This window comes from Octopus sinensis, linkage group LG18 (assembly GCF_006345805.1).
Source record: "Octopus sinensis linkage group LG18, ASM634580v1, whole genome shotgun sequence".
NCBI classification, from domain to species: domain Eukaryota; kingdom Metazoa; phylum Mollusca; class Cephalopoda; order Octopoda; family Octopodidae; genus Octopus; species Octopus sinensis.
Window position 1 is genome coordinate 2060651 of NC_043014.1, and position 24967 is coordinate 2085617.

Below are 24967 nucleotides of genomic sequence, written 5' to 3' on the forward strand. Positions count from 1 at the left end.
TATTGTCAAAGCAACTATTCACAAGAACGTCAGATACATTTCGGCCGCGTTGGGCCTTGTCAATGACGTGCAAGCGGTAATCCCATGCCGAGACGTAATCTTTATATATAAAAGTGAAGTTGTGTGAAGTCTGTCTCCTACGCTTTAGATTCCTAACTACTCCCACATTTTGCGGTACAGTTTAACCAAAACCAGGTATCTTATAGTCGTGTTTCATATTGAGCCCTTCTGGGTATTAGCGCGCGTCTACGATGAGTCTACGATTTAAAAAAAATTAACCATAATTTTTTTCCATTTTAACGCATATTCTTTTTAAATATAAGGTAAGTAACTCTCTAAAAATGTCTACGATGAGTCAACGACTTTTTAAAAAATTTACTATAAATTTTTTCCCATTTTTAATGCATTTTTTTCCATGTTTTTGGCTATAACTCTCTAAAAATGCTTATATAGTTATTTCCCTTACAAACCCGAGCAACGCCGGGCGATACTGCTAGTTATAAATATAATTGGATCAACACGAAAACGTATTGGATTGTTTACATGTTCATCATATCAATAATAAAACGTTAAAAACCTCCCTCAAAAATAATGAAAGTTCTAAGATTCCGAAAACACCAAAATGTTAAAGTCAGGAATACATGATTAGGTCTGTGTATGAGAAACAAAAATAGAGTTTTATTAATTATTATTGGCTAGTTCTTGCTATTAAAAACAAGAAAATTTGTCCAGATTGCAATAGAAACAACCAGATATATTACATCAGAGACCCTTACAAAGCCGTCCAACAGCTTCTATCGGGTATGTAGTGCTATGGGATGTTGGGAAATAATGAGAATATCTTTTTAGTGTTGCGAGCAAAAATAATTAAGAATACTCACAAACAATAAACAAATATTTTATTTACTGCACATGGGGTTTTCTGTGTTGGTCTTTGGATAGAAACTAACAGCGACAATTACACTGGGAGAGACATACTATTGGGGTCTATGAAAATCGAACTGGTGTATAGCAATTTGTGACTAGCTATTCACAACCGGAAAATAATCGCATTGTATTTAGGGCGAAAATTTGTCTAACTGCCATGAGAACGGACACGTCTAGTGGCCACCTCTACGTTGTGGAGTTGCTACCAAAATTCACCTTCTTATAGGGCTCACTTAGGAAGTACTTGGAAATTAATCGACCGATCACGTGAAACGACCGTGGTCTTATCGTGGTATCTGCTCTACTAACTAGTGATTCGGCTTCGAATCCTCTACAGGCACGATAAAAACATTTCCTATTCTTATATACCAACATTAACTGTAGCAAAGGAAATACATTTCATATCCTTTAAAGTAACATATTCTAGAGAGTGGTGACATGACATGTTCTTATGTTTCAGGATATTGGAGCACCGATGTTACCGAGTTTTAAAATTATTATTGAAGTATTATTTATGTAATAATTCAAGCAATAAACACGATATTGAACTTGTTTAAGGCAGCGAGCTTGCAGAAACATTAGCACGCCGGGCGAGATGCTTTGAAGTATTTCGTCTGCCGTTACGTTCTGAGTTCAAATTCCGCCGAGGTCGACCTTGCCTTTTATCCTTTCGGGGTCGATAAATTAAGTACCAGTTACGTACTGGGGTCGATGTAATCGACTTAATCCGTTTGTTGTCCTTGTTTGTCCTCTCTGTGTTTAGCCCCTTGTGGGTAGTAAAGAAATAGGTAATTCGTCTGTCTTAACGTTCTAAGTTCAAATTCCGCCAAGGTCGACCTTGCCTTTCATCGATTCGGGGTTGAGGAATTAAGTACCAGTTGCGTACTGGGGTCGATATAATCGACTGGTCTCGCCCCCAAAAATTTCGGGCCTTGCACCTAGAGCAGAAAAGTATATGGAACTTGTTTTTCTATTCCAAGCATGTGATGCAAATAATATTAGGAAATTAGGCAAAATATGATATGACATAAAAATGGTGACAGAAAGTAAAGCGGTGTCTTACCTGATATGAGGCCATATGTTACTATCATCATATTGATACTGACAGAAAATGTTCCTAATACGGCACCTGTACATCCAATAAGACCTGCTATTATCAACACTGTCCGATGGCTAAAGTAATTCAAGAGGATACTGGCAACTGGAGCTGAAAATATACAACAAAGAACAAATAGTAAAGCTTAATGGGTCAGTTGGTGTGGTTTAGTTGAAAGATTTGGGGTTCAAATCTTATTGATGTATTTGATTGTTAAATGTAGGTAATTTGTTTTGGACGAAAATATCAACGAGAAATGAATACACAGATAAGAAGAGGGTTAGTTGTGCGGTGAAGGCGCATGGCTCAGTGGTTAGAGCGTCGAGCTTACGATCGTGAGGTTGTGAGCTCGAATCCCGGACCGGGCTGCGTGTTGTGTTCTTGAGCAAGACACTTTATTTCACGTTGCTCCAGTTCACTCAGCTGTAGAAATGAGTTGCGACGTCACTGGTGCCAAGCTGTATCGGCCCCTTTGCCTTTCCCTTGGATAACACTGGTGGCGTGGAGAGGGGAGGCCGGTATGCATGGGCGACTGCTGGTCTTCCATAAACAACCTTGCCCGGACTTGTGACTAGTAGGGTAACCTTCTAGGTGCAATCCCATGGTCATTCATGACCGAAGTTGTGCGGTAAAGACATTGTCCAGACATTTGATTTCATCGGGTGGAACTCTGAGCGAAAGTCTTCTACTCTAAGCTCGGGTTGACCGGAAATTCTTAATGTATGTGTTTAAGTTAAGGTATATACCGGATTAAAAAAAACAAGTACTGCATGTGGTATGTTCATTTATGCAACGTAAGTGTGCAGTTCGGCAAATAAATTTAAATGAATTATCGTTTACTGATAAAAAAATATACGTTGATGTGGTGGTATGTATGCATCGCCGTGACCAAAACCTAGAAATTTAAAGAACAAAGGATTGTGAAATTGCTTAACTGGGAATTGAACCAGTTCTCATTTGTACCCGGTTAGATTCGATAAGATCGACTACAATTTTGAAAGTATTGGTTCTCAATATGACAAGAATCCAGAGACTGAAGTCAGTAAAAGATCAGAAAACATATCAAAGCAGAATTAAAACTGAAAAATATACGGTTCTATATTCAAGAGGTGAGGAATTATGGACATTGTTTACATTTGATGGATATTTCTCCTCATCTTGTTTGTTGTTAACACAACGTTTCGGCTGATATACCCTCCAGCCTTCTTCGGGTGTCTTGGGGGAATATTCGAACCTGGGATTTCATTTCTGAGGTATTTTTCGATATTATTATTATTATTATTGTTCAAGTCACTGCTTGGAATCGAACTCGGAATCTTGGGGTTTGTAGCCCGCGCTCTTAACCACTACGCCATGTGCCCGTTGAGCAACAACAACAACAACAACAACAATAATAACATCTAACCCAGGTTCGAAATTTCCCCAAGGCACCCGAAGAAGGCTGGAGGGTATATCAGCCGAAATGTTGTGTTAACAACAAACAAGATGAGGACAAATACCCGTCATATGTAAATAATGTAAATAATGTAAATAACGAAAAATATATGTTGATACCTGCCATCATGCTAAGTCCTTCTATCAGCGCTCCCACTGTAGATAACTTGGAAACGTGGTCATCGAAGCTTCTTCTGAGTCCTATCAGGAATATTCCAGCAGAACTTGCTAGTCCACTCACTACGAAACAGGTACAAGCTGCAGCAAAGCAGACGACCCATCCCCAGCCTCCATCTGGTACTACTGGTCGTTTCTGGCAGATTTCTACGTCTTTGACAGCTGTTTCATGCCTCGTTGGTTGGAATGACATTTGAGGATCGAATTTGCTGAAAATGTTTAAGAAGAAACCGTGAATATTTTGCGTGTTTATGTTCATTTGAACGACTGAGTATTTGCTGAAAAGAAACGAACTGTAAAGTCATATATATCTGGATCTAAGAATCGCAGAGAAGATACATTGGCGCAGGAGAAGAGGTATACACATAAATTTGATATTAAATAATTTTACTTTAATTCTCATTGAAACACTTTCAATACCCACGAAAATGTACGAGACACTATGTGTCGGGTAAATCTGTCTTCTGGAGAACAATAGCGTTAGGTTTAGGATCAGCAATGCCAACTTTCATTAACTTCTAATAACATTCATTCTACACCTGTTCCTTTCTCATATATATATATAAAAAAAACGCTTATTCTTCATTGTTGATATATACTTCGTCCATTCTCCATTCTAAGTTCCAGTTTCATACGTACATTACACACACGCCATGATAGATCTTTAGCCACTACACACATTTTTTCTCTCCTTGTTTTTTCTGTATCCCTTTCTGTAGAAGAGCGTAGGCTCGAAACGTAAAAGATTTTTCTATTTCTGAGAGTTATACTAATACATCTGTTTGTTTTGTACACCACCTATCTTTATCTTTGTTTTTTTTTCGTAAACTCTCCCTATATATATATATATATATATATATATATATATAAACAATTGCACCGTGGAAGGTGTTTATAAGCCATTTAAAAACTCACAAAAACCGTTAGATTCACTTCAACATTTAAATTTAATTTGTCAAAATATTTTCGTCACTTTGAGACCGCTTACAAAATTCACCGAATTTTGTCAGCGAGCAAGTCACGGTCTCAAAGCGACGAAAATATTTTGACAAATTAAATTTTAAAGTGAATCTAACAGTTTTTGTGTGTTTTAAATGTTTTATAAACACCTTCCACGCTGCAATTGTTTCTGTTTCAGCACACGATCTCATATTTCAGAAGAACTTGATTGTCCACTCATTATGAGGTCACTTGCTATGCAAGTACATCTCCGTAATATATATATAAGTAATTATTTGTACTTTGGGTATACGGTTAGTTGTATGCCGATTAAAGCACTTTCACTGGGTAGGCTACCCGATGTCATCCATAGTTTTGATATGTGTCACTGGATCTACCCCAGCTATTCCGCAGTGTACGTTGAGTTTATAATGAATGAGGGAAACGGAAAATAGAGTTCACGAAAATCTTTATTCATCATGACCATCGTTTCGACCCATCTTGCATCGGTCCCTTACGGGTGGGATTCTGTTTAACTGGTTGTGTTGCAACCTCCGGCGCAGATACGTCGCATCAGGTATCATAAAGAGGATACCTCGCTAAATATACCCAGTTTCGCTTCGCATGTTGTTGCTGCCAGTTGTCTGTTGGCTATAATGACAGAAGATGGATAAAATTACCGGGTTTCAACCGGTTAATGTACTCACTATGAACTATAGTTCAAAGTGAATATATGACAGAGTAAAATAAAAGATAAAAAATAAAAAAGGATAAGAATTAAAAGATAAAAGGAAGAAAGATTAGTATAGACGTTGACGTAAACATATATATACGCCCATCCCCAATCGACTGGCTTGATGATGGATAAATATATAATATAATTATTTTACAATGCAATCTAACGAAATATATCTCCAGGAGAGAAGGCAATATCATTATCCGAAATAGTGGTTTCAAATTTTAGCACAAGGCCAGTAATTTTCTGGGAGGGGTAAGTCGTTTATGCCTACCACAGTGCTCAACTGATGCATATTTTGTCGACAGCGAAAGGATGAAAGGCAAAGTCAACCTCGGCGGAATTTGAACTCAGAATGTAACGACCGACGGAATGCCGCTATACTCTTTATCCAGCATGCTAACGATTCTGCCAGCTCACCGCAAAAATAGTTATACACATGTTACAGTTACTATAGAAATTGTAGCCAACACTAGTTTTGCAACGACATTTCGTATCTGAGGCGTCAGATGTTAACAAACAGTGAGACGACATTATCAGGTGCTGTAATAGCACTTCTAGCACAGTAGTACACGGTACTGATTTATAAAAATGTTTAATATACTTCGTAGCATATTATGATTGCATAACGAAACACCGTTTGGCTACAAGTCAGTAACATTTACGTACCATAAAGTGGCGAGCTGGCAGAAACGTTAGCACGTCGGGCGAAATGCTTAGCAGTTTTTCGTCTGCCGTTACGTTCTGAGTTCAAATTCCGCCGAGGTCGACTTTGCCTTTCATCCTTTCGGGGTCGATTGAATAAGTACCAGTTACGCACTGGGTTCGATGTATTCGACTTAATCCGTTTGTCTGTCCTTGTTTGTCCCCTCTGTGTTTAGCCCCTTGTGGGTAATAAAGAAATAGGTATTTCGTCTGCCGTTACGTTCTCAGTTCAAATTCCGCCGAGGTCGACTTTGCCTTTCATCCTTTCGGGGTCGTTTGAATAAGTACCAGTTACGCACTGGGGTCGATGTAATCGACTTAATCCGTTTGTCTGTCCTTGTTTGTCCCCTCTGTGTTTTGCTCCTGTGGGCAATAAAGAAATAATATTTATGTACCAGCTTCCAGGAATGTGTTTGATATGTAGATTGATGTATCCAGTAACATTACACCGCTGTATTTAATGGCTATTTAAGGAATGAGTTCGTGGATGATTAATGAATTGATAAGTGATGATGATTAATGAATTAGATGGGTGCTGATGAAGGAGGAATAACTCTCGAAATATGCCATATTCGTCCGTTACCCATTTTTTTCGTCTTCATTCCCATCGTTAACATTTGGCGTCTTGGAAGCGAGTCGTCATCTCTCTATATAAAGCTGAAGTTGTCTGTGTGTGACAGGTTTGGTAGCCTTCAACTAACACTATCTCCTCCGAGACCCTGCGGCGCAAGTTGACCAAAATTGAGAGTATGATAGAAGAAGGCTTCTTCTTCATTCCGTAGAAAATAAAATTCAAATCAGACCATGTTGACACCAAAAATTATTTACATCAAAACGGTGCTTTTTTTTCTATGAAAATACCTAATTTTTTTACGATTTTTTCACTGCTGTGTCGCAATTTTTCGGTGTATTTCAACTAGAAAAATGTTCACTTAAAGAGTAACAAGCTACATAATGCAAAATTTTTACTTTTCAAAAATTCCAATTCTAAAGGGTCGAAACAAACCCGAGCAACGCCGGGCGATACTGCTAGTAACAAAATAAGTGCTGGTTACAATTTCTATAGAATATCCGTAGGGATGAACTTATCACGTGATATAAGTGCACTGCTAACACGATGGTACACGCTATTGACTTCTAAAAGCGCTTGGTATACTGTGTGGCGTATTATGGTTGCATAACGGAATGCCGTGTCCCTACAAATCGTTAAAATGTTACAATAAACAATTATTTACATTATTTATATTTGACGGATATTTGTCCACAGTTTGTTGTTAACACAGTGTTTCTGCTGATATACTGACCATCCTTTACCAGGTGTCTTGGGGGAAATTTCGATCCTGGGTTCTCATTCCTAAGGTATTTTTCGATGCTGTTGTTGTTGTTGTTATTGTTATAATAATAATAATAATTATTATTATTATTATTTTTATTATTATTATTATCCTCATTCAGGTCACTGCTTGGAATCGAACTCGGAATCTTGGGGTTTGTAGCCCGCGCTCTTAACTACTACAGCATATCCGCCGGCATATGGCGTGGTGGTTAAGAGCGTGGGATAAAAACCCCAAGATTCCGACCTGAACAATAATAATAATAATAACATCGAAAAATACCTTAGGGATGAGAACCCAGGTTCGAAATTTCCCCCAAGACACCTGACGAAGGCTGGAGGGTATATCAGCCGAAATGTAATGTCAACAACAAACAAGATGAGGACAAATATCCGTCAAATATAAATAATGTAAATTATTGCTGATCTCTTAAATATAGAACTGAATAAACAATTAATTTACTTTGGTTTTAGTAAATGTGATGACCGTCTTGCCTTTTATTTGTTGTCTTTTACTTGTTCCAGTCATTGGACAACGACCATGCAGGGATATCGACTTCGCTGATTTTCGCCGTACGAATCGATCCCGGTTCTTATTTTAAGCCTGTTACTTGTTTTATTATTTTTTTATCGAACCATTAAGGCAAGGGGACGTAAACAAACCAACACAGGTTGTCAAGCGGTGGTGGTAGGGAATAGAACAAATACACACACACACACACGGGCGACAATTTCCTTTCTGTTTCCGTCTACCAGATCCACTCACAAGGCTTTAGTTGGCCCGGGGTTATAGTAGAAGACACTTGCCGAAGGACCCCAAAACATGGTTGGAAAGCAAATTCCTTGCCACGCAGCCACGGCAGGGGAATAAAAAGCGACTTTTAGGTAATTGCAAAGGTTACAAACATAATATTTCTACATCAGAAGACCAAGTGAAAATCCTTAAATTATTAACAAGATAAAATTATTAGAAGCAGCATTTTCCATCAAGAGAAAGAAAAACAACAAAAAAACGTCAATATATAGGCGCAGGAGTGGCTGTGTGGTAAGTAGCTTGCTAACCAACCACAAGGTTCCGGGTTCAGTCCCACTGCGTGGCATCTAGGGCAAGTGTCTTCTGCTATAGCCCCGGGCCGACCAATGCCTTGTGAGTGGATTTGGTAGACGGAAACTGAAAGAAGCCTGTCGTATATATGTATATATATATATATGTGTGTGTATGTGTTTGTGTGTCTGTGTTTGTTCCCCTAGCATTGCTTGACAACCGATGCTGGTGTGTTTACGTCCCCGTCACTTAGCGGTTCGGCAAAAGACCCCGATAGAATAAGTACTAGGCTTACAAAGAATAAGTCCCAGGGTCGATTTGATCGACTAAAGGTGGTGCTCCAGCATGGCCACAGTCAAATGACTGAAACAAGTAAAAGAGAGTAAAACGTCAATATATAAATTCTTATACATAAACATTCATATCTTACCTTGTGAACGAGAACAACCGCTGAAGTTATTTAGCGATAAACTTTGTGCAAGAGTAAGTACAAAAATTCAGGTTTTAAAATCTTTTTATCAAAATATCTGATAGTTGTACTTTAGAGGCGCTCATTGAATGGTTAATTACTGAAGATAATTAGCATACAGTATTATTTATGAACAAAATTAGATAACTTCAAGATAGTTTTACAAATTAGGGTTATCTTTGCACTTTGTACAAACACAATAAAACAACCTGTAAAAGCGGTTAATACGTCGGGCGAAATGCTTAGCAGTTTTTCGTGTCTTTACGTTCTGAGTTCAAATTCCACTGAGATCGACTTTGCCTTTCATCGTTTCGGGGTCGATAAATTAAGTACGAGTTGCGTACTGGGGTCGAGCTAATGGTCTGGTCCCCTCCCCCAAAATTTCGAGCCTTGTGTCTAGAGTAGAGAAGAATAAAACAAGTCGTGGCGTTAAGAAGGCGGATTTGAAACCGCGTGGCTGGTTATCGATGTGTTGAGCTATCCTTTATGAACGGAAATCCGCAAAATCCTCTTAAATTATGTACAGTAATCCCTCGTTATATCGTGGTCCACCTATCGCAGTTTATTATTTAAGCTTACGTCGATTGCTCCGTGGTGTTGTTTTGCATTTGCAATAAAATAAATACATACAAATTATGAAAATAATAATAAAAAATATACAGTACAGTTTCTACTTCGCGGACATTTATCGATCGCGTGGGATTTTGGAACGTAACACTCGCGAGAGTCGAGGGGTTACTGTATTCTCACAGCAAATGCCTTCATCCGAGGTCGTGTGTTGAAGAGATAAGTTAGCTTTTTAGAAACACACAAAGACAGTTTACTCCACTTAAACATTATTGTTTGTAATATGGAGTCAAAATATTTGTCGTTCGACCGACTGGTCACTTAAGATATTTGTACTGCATTTAAAATTATGCTTCGGCTACTGTTAATTATGTTTTTTTAATTAATAGCAATATCAGAGCCTAAATATATACTCTATTTATTCTTGACGAGAGATTTGGTTGTTATGCGGCTGGTGGACATCTGTAACTGAGGAACCCCTAGTAGGGTGAAGTCATGTGATCGGGCAGTTCTGGTAGCCATAGCAGGTGGTTCTCGGCTGTCAACGACATAATTATGAGTGCCTTTTTTGCACTACGAGTCCTTTTGAAGATCCTTTTAAAGTAAATGACGTAGTATCTTGTTGTTTTATTATTACCCACTAGGGGCTACATAGATGGGACAATACAATCGGGAAAATGAATAATGAATTATGAAGTTTGTACAATGTGGTGCAATGCCCACTCGATCCCCGAAATCGAGCGGTTACATTTCGTCATTTATTTTTATTCGTCAACAATATTTTCCAAATAAAACATTTTATACATTTTCAACATACATTTCAAAAGTTTTACAAAGTTCAACATTTCTTTTTTTTTTTTTTTCAGAATTTAAAGTTCTTTTTATCATTTCCAAATTAAAGTTTTCACAATACCTTTTCTTTTATATATACTCCATTATGTCTACCAAATCTGAGTAAACTTCCATCGTTCGAGGCCACCTTGTAAGTCGGCATTTCATATGTTTTAACACGTTCTTGCCAGCTGCCTCGATGAACGCCTCGGCGTCGTTCTCGTGGACGAGTGCACCTGTTTCTTTCCATTCGGTGCCCATCCTGACCCACGTATATCCGTTTGTTACGCTTATTAAATCTTCCATCTCCTCACAGTGCTTGTGATGGATCAACGTTCCATAGTATTTGAATTTTCTATTCGTACCTACGTTTTCTCTAGTTTTTCTCTTAGGACTTACTTCCTCTTTTTTCTCCTCCCTCAGTTTCTCTCTTTCTCTCTTTTTGCTTTCTCTTCTTTCTTTTCCTTCTCTTGTCTTTTTGGCTCTTTGTCTGCCGTCTCTCTACCTGTGCCTTAAGTTCCTTTCCTGTTGTTTCTTTTCCTTTTTGCATACCATCTTTTCCTTTCTCTTGGTTCTGTTCCTTCTCTTGTTCTTTTCCTGCTTTTTCTCTTCCTTTAATGTACTTTCCTTTTCTTCTCTTGCTTCTGCCTTGGCTCCTTCTCCACTACTTCTGCACCCTGTGAATTTTTCTCCTTTTCTACTATCTTCTTCCCTTTGTTTTCATTTTCCTTCAGTGCGCTGTTACTTCCCTTCTCTTGTTGTTTCTCCGTTATTTCCTTTTCCTTGTTTTCGCTGTTCTTTCCTTCGTGTTCGTTTTCCTTCTCTCCACTTTGTGTCTCTTTTTGCTCCGCTGTGAATTCATACAGCGGACATTCCTTTTTATGTGCCTCTTGAACCGCACAGGTAGCAATTCGGTTTTCTGCCTTCCACTATTACACTAATTGTTTTCTCGTTTTCTATTTCTATTTGGAAGGGAAATCTTTCGATGTCTTCCATTGTGGCCATCAGCCACAACTCTACTCCGAATCCCTTCCAATTTACAACGTTCGTCTCCTTAATTGACCCTATTTCTACTTCCTCTTTTGCTGCCCCAATAATGGCTGTTACCAGCATTTCTGTTTTAATATTTGGGGGCACCTTTGGGACTCTTACCCGTACCCCTCGTCTTCCTTTATACGTCGGCCACATGGTGAAATTTTCAGCTTTCAGGACAGTGGAAGCCAATGAGGCCGCCACTTCCTTTGTTGCGCATCTCACCTCCACCGTACCATATTTCTTTCCTCTGTCTACAAAAGTCGCTTTTTCATGATGTCCCCCAGACATTTCTCTATTTCTTCAATCGTCACTCTCACCAGTTTTCTCGTGTTTCTATCTTGCGTTCTATACGTTATCGTCTTGTTATTTTTCTCTTCTATTGTTTCCACAGGCGGGACCAGCTTCACGCTGTCACCTTCCCTTTTGACGAACTTCTCGTATTCCTTCAATTGTTCTTTTCTAAAGAACACTTCTTTTATTCTAAGAGACTCGTCACTTTTTGTTGTGGCGACCCCCGCGTAAGTCTCCATGACTTGAGGGTCGACACACCTTCTATAAAAGGTTCAAACACGTAGCGGCAAACGCCTCGCGCGATTCAATTTTTTGACAATTTTTAACAGTTTTTTTTTTCAATTTTCACATACAAAATAACTCACAACACACGTGGATAGATTTCCGCCATGTGTTCATGACGTAGTATCTTGTGTTCCTACACAACCTCCACAATAATTTGGAGATTAAGATTAAATCTTTCGAAAACTACTCAATTATCGGGAAGCAACGTGTTCTTGGGCTGGCGCCTGTCCAACTCAGTACTACTTTTCGATGTAGGACCATTCCAATGATGACTAATGCCTCGAACCCTGACAACTTAATACTTTAATCCCGACATGTCAAAAGTAAAGAAGACAGAGTTGTAAAACAATCTCTTCCGAAACCAATTTTGTCTGTGACTCTCAGTTCAGTCTCGACAAAACCAAAATGATCGCTGATAACCTTTTATACATTTGCCCTTTTTGTAATCTGCTTTTGGGAAAATGGTAGAGAAACAAGTAGCTGACAGAATGGGTATTCGTGCGACCTGTTTAAAAAGAAAAAAATCTAAGCCAATCTGCATAAAATTGCGCTCATAAAAAATAGATACGAGGTAGTAGATTATATAATTCTAAGCAATTTCTGCAAGATAAATGTTGACCTCGAGACAATTTATTTTAAAAACAACAAAAAGGCTGATGATATATATATATATATATATATATGTGTGTGTGTGTGTGTATATATATATATATATATATATATATGGAAAAAATATATATAAAAAGTGGAAGAGAAATACCTTCGGTTCATATAGTTAAATATATTTTTATAAATATATACATATTATATGGATGTCGTGAAATCCAACCGGTTTTCGCTATTTAAATTAGCTTTTGGAGGGACACCGTACAGTAATCAGCTCTCGTCATTTTGAAGAATGTTTGAAGAATAAGAAGAGTGAGTCTAGAGAGTGAAACAAGGGAAGCAACAAGTGGCAGGGGGAACAACTATCTCCTCAGTATAATTTTTTTAAATGGTGAAGTTTGTATATTGAGGTGTGGTCTGTACTTTTCTATGAACAGGTTTTCCTTGTTTAGGTATTCTTGTACTGAGATTCAATCTTTGCAAAGGTTCAATCTCAATGAGCACAAAGCCAAAAAGGTTATGGAATTTTTTGATCCCCATAATATTGTTGTAATCGAATGGCCTCCCCAGAGCCCGGACCTGAATCCGACCGAGAACTTGTGGAATTGTTTCCCAAAAAGTCCATGCTAAAAAAACCATCTAATCTGAAACAATTATTCGATTATATCAATGAAATATGGCAAAACATTCCCATAGAATTTTGTAATCACTTGGCGAATTCAATGCCGAGGCGTTGTTCAGCCGTTATTAAGACTAAAGGCTACAGCACAAATTACAAATATGTATTTCGTTCTTGTTGTTCATTTTTGCTACAATCTTAAGCTTTAAATAAAATGATAATGATACGGTCTTAAACTAATTTTGCCGGTAAATTTGAAACGTTTATATTAATTTAGCATTAGAATTCTTCAAGTTGTATAAAAATAGTTATTGTCCGCATCATTCGAAAGAGAAATAAATTCTGCATAAGGTGTAAAAGATAGAAATGATTTGTATGGTGTTAGTAACAAAATATTTTGTAAGAAATAGAACTTTTATCATCGGTCTTAAATTTATTTTCGCCATTGTAGTGGTATAGTAGACATACTTACATATGTCTACTATACACCATTTTAAACTTGTGACTATTTGTGTGTACGTTTGTAAATGCACGTGTGTGTGTGTGTGTGTGTGTGTGTGTATGTGTGTGTGCTACGTCCTATAACTGTCCGTCTCTCTAGTTTTGTAGGGTCTTCCCTGTTGCTGTCACATATTGTGAAATTTTAAAATTATCCCAAGCTTTTCAAATGTGGTATATAGAAATAATTTCCCGCGTTAAATCCGATTCTGTTATTTATCTATTCCAGAAAAATTGCAGAAAAAAAACGTTACTGAGGTTTAACGTTTAATCAATTTTACTTAATCAGAAAACAGGATTTGGAAGCTGCTATTTTCTGCATAGTGGCTGTCTATCACAATATGAAAGCAAAATCATTCTACGAGGAGATTTTTTTTATTAAATAGACGAAAGTAAAGCATAACGACGACCAAAGTTGTAAAAACCTTTGAAGTTTTAATGAATAAAGTCATGTGAAACGGTCGAAGAGATATGGAAATAATTTTGAAATGAAAAGAATCCTCAACGAAGCTTATTTTTTGGCGAAAAATTGCACAAATCTGTCCAGATCAAGAGGCTTATCCGTCGGAGATGGTATGATCTGACATGGAATAAAGAAACATTTCTATAAGACATTCTATTGTAAAAATATTACCCGGCAACGAGGCGCTGTTCAGTTAGATATTTATAAACAAAAAATCACGTGAGAGTCGAGGAGGAGGAGAAGGAATAAGAGGGAGGGAGCGGTGAACGGGATAAGAGGGAAGCAATCTGTCCATCTGCTATCTTCACCAAGACAAGACCGCTTATCCTGTCTCTCTAATAATCTGTCTCCTCAAGTGTTCAGAATAATCTTTTCATTGTCTTGGCTTAACGACCCTCATCGTTTGTTTTTACTGTGTTATCCTCTTTGTTCTGCTTTTTTACTGTTTCTACTTTTATTGTTTCTACTCTCTTGTTTTGTTCTCACTGTCCTGTTCTTGTTACCACTTTCACCCCTCCGCAAAAAATCCCGAATTTTATTTAATTTGCTTTGCGGGAAGGACTGTTTCAACGAAGTCGCGTCCCTTCGGAGTAGACGAAACAGGGACAACTGAAGAAGAGGAATATTCCTTGTGTTGTATGTATTGTACTCCGTTTTTTCGTTGTTTAAAAAGTTCGTTTCCATGTTTTTGTTTTTATTTTTTCGTTTCTCATTGTGTTCAACGTTTTTTTTATGTCCTGTACCCATATATGCATGTATATATATACATATAGATGTAGGTATGTACATATATGTATGTATATATGCATTATACTTATATATTATTCATATTATATATTATATATATTATATATATATATATATATATATATAATATATATATATATATATAGGGGCGGGGAACGCTAATTGAAACAGATTAGCAAGCCCACAAAATATTCGTTGGGAGCCAACGGCAGTTATCTCTCCTGATCAAACATTCTAGAATATTCCAGAAAATTCCAGATGAACATTACTAACTCCCCCTTTGCTAATTTACTTCGCATAACACCAAAATAACACGCAGGGGGTCGCTAGTAGAATATCGCCTATTTAAACATGCATTCCCACTGAAATCTCTTCTTTCTTCTCTAACTGCTTCTCCGAGACACGACAAGGTCCACCGCGACCTTGAAAGAGCCAGGCACATGAATTCGATATCTATATTCCTGGATGGAAGTACTTTTTTTTTCTAGTACTCCGTCGGTTACGACGATGAGGGTTCCGGTTGATCCGAATCAACGGAACAGCCTGCTCGTGAAATTAAAGTGCAAGTGGCTGAGCACTCCACAGACACGTGTACCCATAACGTAGTTCTCGGGGATATTCAGCGTGACACAGAGAGTGACAAGGCCGGCCCTTTGAAATACAAGGTACAACAGAAACAGGAAGTAAGAGTGAGAGAAAGTTGTGGTGAAAGAGTACAGCAGGGATCACCACCACCCCCTGCCGGAGCCTCGTGGAGCTTTAGGTGTTTTCGCTCTATAAACACTCACAACGCCCGGTCTGGGAATCGAAACCGCGATCCTATGACCGCGAGTCCGCTGCCCTAACCACTAGGCCATTGCGCCTCCATCTCTATTCCTACCAGTAGCTTGTCAGGGTCTTTTACGTCAAGTGCCTGTGCAAAAATAAATCTCGTAGCTTGACTTATTTCTATTTACTCAAAGTCATCGTGGAACATGGCCAGTTGTTCAGAACCGTTCTTCTTAGCAGATATGATATTGCTATGGGATCGCTCTAGGCAAGAAGTTGAACATTTTTTTTTGCCCATGAAACTACATGGACCCTAAGTAAGGCATGTGTAAAATTTGAATGAAATTGGTTGTGTAGTTCTCAAGTTTTAGGGAATCGTAGTGGAGAAATGATATTGCCGTGGCCTTGCCCTAGGCAAACAGTTAAACTTTTTTTTTGCCGATGACACTCCCCGGACCCTAAGTAAGGCATGTGTAAAATTTGAATGAAAGTGGTTGTGTAGTTCTCAAGTTTTAGGGAAACACACAGACAGACAGACAGACAGACAGACAGACAGACACATATTCTCAGTTTTATTATTATTGGGTTAATGATTCAGTCCAATTATTAAAATGTAGACGGTTTTATTAGCGACTTCCCACGGTAAATATATACATATATATTTATTCCTGTTAAATATTTTACTAATGACCCGATACTAATGATCCAATTTATATTTACTGGGGTTGAACAAAATAATGGAAACGTCTAGTATTATAGCATCATAATTTTGAAATATCTATAAAACGGTCAAAAGGTTGTTTATCTTTATGTTTTTTTCTTTAAATTTATTATTAGTGTTCCTTAATATGTTCTGCTAAAATTGGTGTTTCTTTTCAGATATCATAAGAAAAAGGTAATTAAAATTCATTAAAATGACATATCTATCGGACTTTCAAAGAGGTAAAATTGTTGCTGTTCCTATGGCAGGTGCTAGCGTAATGAAAATAGCTATATATATATATATATATATATATATATATATATATATATATATATATATATATGGCAATTGCAGCTTCGAAGATATTTGTTAGCCACTCAAGGAAAAAATAAAAACGTTAGATTCACTTCAACATTTAATTTTAATTTGTGTCAGAATTTTCGTTGCTCGAACGGTATCACAGACAGACTTTATCCAGGACATACACCAACTGGCAGAACATATTTCACCGACAGAGTATTTAATAGGAAAGTTAGGGATCTCTTGCATGATATTTTGGAGAAGAATGTGTTGGGAGACGTTACAGGATACATGTGGACTATAGAGTTTCAAAAGCGTGGATTACCCCATCGTCAGATGTTGTCCATATTAAAAAAAAAGAATATAAGTTAGATGATCCCGAACATTATGATAAATCTGTTTGTGAAGAACTTCCAAATCCACAAACACAACCAATTCTGTTTCAACATGTCACCAAAAGCATGCTACATGGTCCACGTGGGGGAGATAAATTCAATGCAACATGTATGGTTGATGGGAAATGTAAAAAACATTTCCCTAAAGACTTTCAGTAAAACACATTTCACAGTTATAATGGATGACGTCGAAATAATGGTTTTACATTTACAAAGTCTAATTTTGAATTAGATAATCGTTCATTAGTACCATATTCTCTTCTTTTGAGGGAGGTCATTGTAATGTAGAGATATGTGCATCTGTAAATTCAGTTAAAAATATTAAGCAAATATATTCATAAATGTCATGATTGGGTGACAGTCAATATTAGAGGACAAACCAATGCACAACAAACATTTTCTCCTTATCTCCTCAAAGACATACAGCATCTCGAAAAAGTCCAGAAGCTGGCTACCCGCATGGTTCTTGGTCTCAAGCATTTGTCTTATGAAGAAAGGCTGAAGACGCTCGACCTTTATTCTCTAGAAAAACACGACGCCGTGGTGATCTCATACTTGCTCACAACATTATAAGCGGAAAGTGTAACCTCTCGAAAGAGCTGTTCTTCACTCCTGCTCCAGAACGTCGGCTGCGGGGTCACTCCGAAAAGCTCTATCTGCGACGATTTCATCTCAATCGAAGGAGAGGGGCTTTCTCCGTCCAGGTTGCGGATCCGTGGAATAAGCTGCCGGACGAGATGGTGAAGATGCCGACGACCGCTCGATTCAAAGTCTCCTTTGACCACAAGTGGCCTGAACTCTTTACATGAACACCACCCTGTACATAACTCCATGTCCCCCTACATGGTCTTGCTTTTTGCTTTTTGAGCCAAAAATTAACTAACTAACTAATTAACTAACACACAAAGATGAAATTGAAAATCATGTCAATGGCCGTTTATATACAGAATAGAAACTAAGAGACATAGTGTTAATACTAATTCCACCATACATTTGTAACGGAAAGGATTTATGCATTAAGGACCACAGATTTCATCATTTGGTAATTATTCTTCATTCTTTCCCTATCGATTCTAATTTCAAATATATTTCCTGAATTCATCATTTTATATATAAGAGTCTGCTGTCAACATTTTCATTTTCCCATCCATATTCGCAAACAACCCTTCTTTTCAGTTGGCACCAACACTAAAAACGAAAGAATCAACACACATTCAAGGACAACTATTTTTTTTAGAAATATTTTCATTTCCTTATAATTTAGATCAATTAATTCAATGTCAGATGTATAGTCAGTAACAAATAACATTCTACCAAACAATGGACTGGATTACAGATATTTTGAATATCATTGTTCTTCAATCATTGCGCATTAAATAATACATCCATATTTTCTGTTCACTAAAATACTACCAACTTTATTTCTTCCATATTCTTGTACAACAAAATGTCTTAACACATTGCTGTCAAGAATAACAGACGAGTTTTCTATCATAATATAGACATTTGAATAGACTTCTTTGTTCTACTAAATATTCTTCACTTCTTACATTTCCATAGGTAACTGAAAATATCTATAATTCTCGTAAATGACATTACAGACAGATATTAGGATAGAAGAACAATTTCATTGATAAAGTTAATTTTTTAACTTTTCTGTCTACATCTATAATGTCGCCTTTCCTCCATTTGTAGCCAAATTATACGTAATATATTGGATGATGTAGAAAATGAACAGCCTTGTAACGATAGCAACACCACGAGACCGTCAATGAAATCAGAAATACATCATAACATATGAACGATGTATCAATTGAGGAATAATGGATAACAAAATCCGCACAACATTTATTCAGATAAATACAACTTCATTAGAATATTTCTAATTTTGGTGATCAGTGAATAAACTTCACTAAAAGTATATATATTTGCGAAGGCTTTACAAGCATCTTCAACTAGCAGCCCATGCTACACGAGACTGATGACGAGCAAAACCCAGAAACATGCATGTCTCTAGGTGCTGGCCTAGCTGTTGGGGCTACTTGTCTCCCCTTCGTAAATATAATGACACAGGAAATGTGTCTAAGCCGACAGGAAGCGTCGATGCTTCCTAGGGCTAAATAGCGGTGGTGTGATTCCCTTTACGGGACTGTCACGTTAAGTTGGAATTATACAACCGTTCTAAATACAACTTCGTTTTCATCCATTGCAAATTCAGTGACATCTTATCCATTTATCAGCTCTTTCACATAGCAAACCAATAAAAGTACCAACTATCATAAAGACCAGCTAAAATTACCTATGATCAACTACAGCCCAAGCAGCAGCACATATCCAGAGAGTTACTCATTCATGTGAATATCATTCATCTCTTCTAAGTCAGTTATGATTTCTAATATTCTTACATTTCATTTCTACAATTTCATTAATTCATTACAACTTCTTTCCCAACACTTATAGGTAATAAATACATATTTCATATCTTAATCGAAGAAAAATGATGTATATTAATACAAGCTATTTAGCGGCAACAATCTCAAAACATAACCAGTAATGGAATAAAGAATAACAACTGCCACACATATTCTTACACCTGATTAAATTTTTCCAGATCCATTTTCACATTTTATCTCCATTCAAAATATTTCATTGAAATATTATAAAATGTTCATTAACATTCATTAACTTTTGAAGACAGTTACTCTTTTACTTTTACTTGCTTCAGTCATTTGACTGCGGCTATGCTGGAGCACCACCTTTAATCAAGCAACTCGACCCTGGGACTTATTCTTTGTAAGCCCAGTACTTATTCTATCGGTCTCTTTTGCCGAACCGCTAAGTGACGGGGACGTAAACACACCAGCATCGGTGTCAAGCAATGCTAGGGGGACAAACACAGAACACAACAAACACATACAATAAATATATATACATATATACGACGGGCTTCTTTCAGTTTCCGTCTACCAAATCCACTCACAAGGCATTGGTCGGCCCGGAGCAATAGCAGAAGACACTTGCCCAAGATGCCACGCAGTGGGACTGAACCCGGAACCATGTGGTTGGTTAGCAAGCTACTTACCACACAGCCACTCCTGCGAATATTTCTTAAAAGTGTGCGAATATTTCTTAAAAGACATCAATATCAATAGAAATTTAACCCATTAATACAAAAAAATTATGAATAAATCATGCATTAATTGCAGAAGGTCTACAAAATTGAAATAAAACAAACTCTGCCAATAGAAAAAATAAATTAAAATCTATATTTGTTGAACAATCTATAAGTCTTCATAATAAATAGCAGATTCTTTTAAACAATCCAGAAGACAAAATCACAAACATTTAAAAATAACATTGCTAGCAGAAGAACATACAACATCAAACCCCAAAAGCTCTTCATATATGTTTCGTTTTGGGATTTGGTTTGCAAGATTCTTTATGTGAGTTCGTATGTTGAAGCATATTTTGTTGTGTCTGGAGAGAGTCATTTTCTTTTTGTGTCTTATTTCCATTTATTTCTCATTTTTATTTTCCTAAAATTTTCGTTGCGTCTTGCAACCTTTTCAGTAGTCTTGACTCTTCATATATGGACTTCAGTAACTCTTCTTTCGTTGCTGCCTCAGTGTTATTTTCCTATTTTCCTATTTACAAGTAGCTTACAGGCTACTAAGCTTAGAGAGTGAAACAAATGTTTTCAGATACTCTACACACATTACACTTTATTGGATAATATTCCCCATGCATTCTATATGTATGCTTATGTATATATATATTATACAAATATACGATTCAATGTAAAATATGCTATCTTAAAGATAGCGTGTTCGTACAAGTACTCAAGTGTAACTGAGTCAGAGATAAAGAAACATTGACCATAGAGCAAATATCTCGAATTTAATGTTTGTTCTATGATCATGTTTCTTTATCTGTAATATATATATATATATGTATATAATATATATATATATATATATATATATATATATATATATATAACGGGAAGCTTTATGAAAATAAACAAAGACGAAGGCAGGTGGAATACAAACAAACAATTGTATTAGTATGGCGCTCAGGAATATAAATAAAACAAGTCTTTACGTACGAGCTTACGCTCTTCAACAGAAAGATACCCAGAAAAGAAACACGGAGAGAAAAAAATGCGTGCAGAAGCTAGCGGATCAACATGGAGATCTATCTACTATCTATCTATCTATCATCTATCTATCTATCTATCTATCTATCTAATCTATCTCTATCTATCTATCTATCTATCTATCTATCTATCTATCTATATATATTATATATATATATTATATATATTATATATATATATATATATATATGCGTGTGTACGTGTGTATGACTATATGGTGTGTGTGTGTGTGTATGAAACTAATGCTTTCGTGTATATAGTGTGGACTTGCTCGTACGACTGCAATTGGTGTTTAATGCGCCATGTCGATAACCTTCATCCAGTCAACTGTCAAGAAGTGATGTGCTTATTGTTGTACTTGGCAGTATGATTAAGATATTCAAACGAATGTGAGAAACAGCATTAGAAAGCATATAAACTGTAACTTATTATCATACATTTTCATCTGTCTGTCTGTCTGTCTGTTTTTATGTATACTACAACTATATTTCCAGTGCTAGTTCTGTGGTATAGAACAATATATTAATTTCAGTTCGTCAACACGGGGCTCATATTGAATTCTTAGCAAATTCTATTATAATCTTGTAGATAATGGCAATTTCTGTCTGTCGATTTGTTTGTTACAATCTTGCTGCCTGCACCAGTGAACCAATCTTGACGAAACTTTGCATACATGTTAAACTAACATCGCGTTCTATTATTGGCAAATTGTATTTTAATAAAAATCTATAATGGTCTCCCTAGTGGGGTTGGACTATTATTTGATAAAATCAGAAGGGTGCGAAGAGTGTTAATGTGAGGGAAATGTGGTGGTATAGTGATATCAAAGAAGGGGAGAACAGCATTGTGTTAACGACAAATATAGAGTGGCTGTGGGATGGTGACATTAATACAGCTGCCATTCAGGGATACACACGCGACTTACGTAAATACTTCGACACATGCATACATGCATATGCACACATACACACACACTCATGCACATACACATAAGTAACGCTTAAATGCCGGGGAAGGGAAAGAAAGGTGGGTGTGAGGAATACGTAGCTTTAAGGAGAGAGAGAGAGAGTAGATGGCTTTTCTGCTGCCCATCGCAAAGAAACACTCACACACACACACACACACACACATATGTATATATATATATACATATATACATACATATGTCTACTACACACCATTTTAAACTTGCGACTACTTGTGTGTGCGTTTGTAAATGCACGTGTGTGTGTATGTTTCAGTGTGTGTGTGTGTGTGTATGTCTGTGTGTGTGTGTGTGTGTGCTACGTCCTATAACTGTCCGTCTCTCTAGTTTTGTAGGGTCTTCCCTGTTGCTGTCACATATTGTGAAATTTTAAAATTATCCCAAGCTTTTCAAATGTGGTATATTGAAATAATTTCCCGCGTTAAATCCGATTTTGTTATTTATCTATTCCAGAAAAATTGCACAAAAAAACGTTACCGAGGTTTAACGTTTAATCAATTTTACTTAATCAGAAAACAGGATTTGGAAGCTGGTGTTTTCTGCATGGTGGCTGTCTATCACAAAATGAAAGCAAAATCATTCTACGAGGAGGAATTTTTATTAAATAGATGAAAGTAAAGCATAACGACGACCAAAGTTGTAAGAACTTTTGAAGTTTTAATAAATAAAGTCATGTGAAACGGATGAAGAGATATGGAAATAATTTTGAAATGAAAAGAATCCTCAACGAAGTTTTTGTTTTTGCGAAAAATTGCACAAATCTGTCCAGATCAAGAGGCTTATCCGTCGGAGATGGCATGATCTGACATGGAATAAAAAAAACATTTCTATAAGACATTCTATTGTAAAAATTACCCGGCAACGAGGCGCTGTTCAGTTAGATATTTATAAACAAAAATTCACACTAAAAATGAAACTGCATAAATTCATAATTATAGAGACTTACCAATGGCAAAATCCAGAAGAGTACAGGAGCGAAGTCTGCAAATTTGGATACAGTATAACTGAGAGAGGTCGTTTAAATATGAATGTTAGTATTAAGTTGTTTTTGAAATGAGGCATGTCATTAAATAGACTAATTGACATATGTGTGACATGATAAAATATGACGTGTAACCTACTGGTCACGCTGGATGACGAGGCTAAGAGAGCGAGCGGAGTGGGAGTGTGTGACAGTCAGAAAATACTGTAATGAGCTCTGAAGCCGTCGGTATTTTAAATTAAGACGAAACTAAATACTTGTAAATTATATGTTGGTACATATAATTTATATTTCATGTGTTTGTGTGTTTTTATGCGTGTGTGTGTGTATGGGTTTTGGTAACTATGTATAGAGTATGTATGTGTAGATGTGTGTCTCCATATGCGTCCTCGTGTGAAGTGAAGTGCGTATGTATATTTGGTCATGTGTATCAACATGTGTTTCAGTCTTCATTTGCGTATGTGTACTTGTCTGTTCATATTACCTATGTAACTATCCGTCTGTACGTCTATCTGTTTACATTCATATCCATTTGCCTACATGCATGTGCATGTACATATACGCATACGTATATACACACACACAAACATATCTACATAACAGCCCACTACCTGTATATATACACGCTACCTGTATATAAATATAAACGTGGGTTAGTGGGTATGATTACCTACTACGTATATTTCCTATTTAGTACTAGAGATGTTTCATTTAGGAGGATGTACTCCTGTATTTGTTTGAGTGTTGGGTCCTTTGGGTGTTTGAATAAAATGCGGATGTCAAAGAGATCCGGGTTGCCTCCATGTTTGCCTTTAGCATATTGGTAGAATATGGAGGATTTTTTTTGTCATCATATTGTCTCAAATGTGCATTTAGTCTTTCTGCAATGCACCTAGGTTTCTCTGCTATTTATGTCATGTTCATGTCTTTACAAGCACCTTCTATGCAATTATGCTGAAGACTACATTTCTAGTTCTACAGTTAATGCCAGGGCTAATCCTACATACCATGCAATTATCATTGATGCAATGGTATTCTCAACGGGGTACATCCTACATAGTTGTGATCTGATGGAGTTCCCCAGTTTTTCAACGATCTTAATGCTGAGTTTGGTCTCCTTCAGAGCATTCCTAAATCTACGGGCTAATTCTCCACGGGCTGTGGCCTCTACGAATATCACTCCTTAATATTTGTCGGTTTTGTACCACGTGTTCTCACTGTTTGCTTTGTCACAAGTTCTTTGTATTCTGTTCCAGTCTTTACTTCTATATCTAGGGCAGGTAACTCTGGTTTCATTACATATAATGTTATCTGACTTCTTTCTAGCGCCCCTTTATACTCGAACCCTATCTTTCTACAGTTTTATTTGTTTCAGTCATTTGACTGCGGCCATGCTGGAGCACCGCCTTTAGTCGAGCAACTCGACCCCGGGACTTATTCTTTTGTAAGCCCAGTACTTATTCTATCGGTCTCTTTTGCCGAACCGCTAAGTAACGGGGACATAAACACACCAGCATCGGCTGTCAAGCAATGCTAGGGGGACAAACACAGACACACAAACACACGCATATATATATATATATATACGACGGGCTTCTTTCAGTTTCCGTCTACCAAATCCACTCACAAGGCATTGGTCGGCCCGGGGCTATAGTAGAAGACACTTGCCCAAGATGCCACGCAGTGGGACTGAACCCGGAACCATGTGGTTGGTTAGCAAGCTACTTACCACACAGCCACTCCTGCGCCTTCTGATCATATACAAAAAATTGCATGCGGTGCATGAAGTTCTGTACATGTTTTTTCGTTTCATAGGGTTCGCATAGTGGGGACACGTTGTTCATTATCCTAAGTCTGCTATCAGTATGTTAATTT

General features: G+C 37.1%; 1 protein-coding gene across 2 annotated transcripts in view; it reads right to left on the reverse strand.

Moving 5' to 3' along the window:
• LOC115221546 (monocarboxylate transporter 12-like) overlaps positions 1-12771 on the reverse strand; it is a 30047-nt gene extending 17276 nt beyond the window's left edge. The window contains exons 1-3 of one of the 2 annotated variants that reach the window (XM_036510656.1): positions 12631-12771; positions 3578-3843; positions 1991-2134 (exon numbers count right to left, since the gene is read on the reverse strand). In XM_036510656.1, the coding sequence (XP_036366549.1) occupies positions 1991-2134; positions 3578-3843; positions 12631-12641 (421 nt within the window). In that variant the 5' untranslated portion in view covers positions 12642-12771. Of the gene's footprint in view, positions 1-1990; positions 2135-3577; positions 3844-8822; positions 8979-12630 lie in introns of those variants that run through there. The other variant, XM_029791747.2, reaches the window with a different exon arrangement.
• Between the last annotated feature and the right edge of the window lie 12196 nt (positions 12772-24967).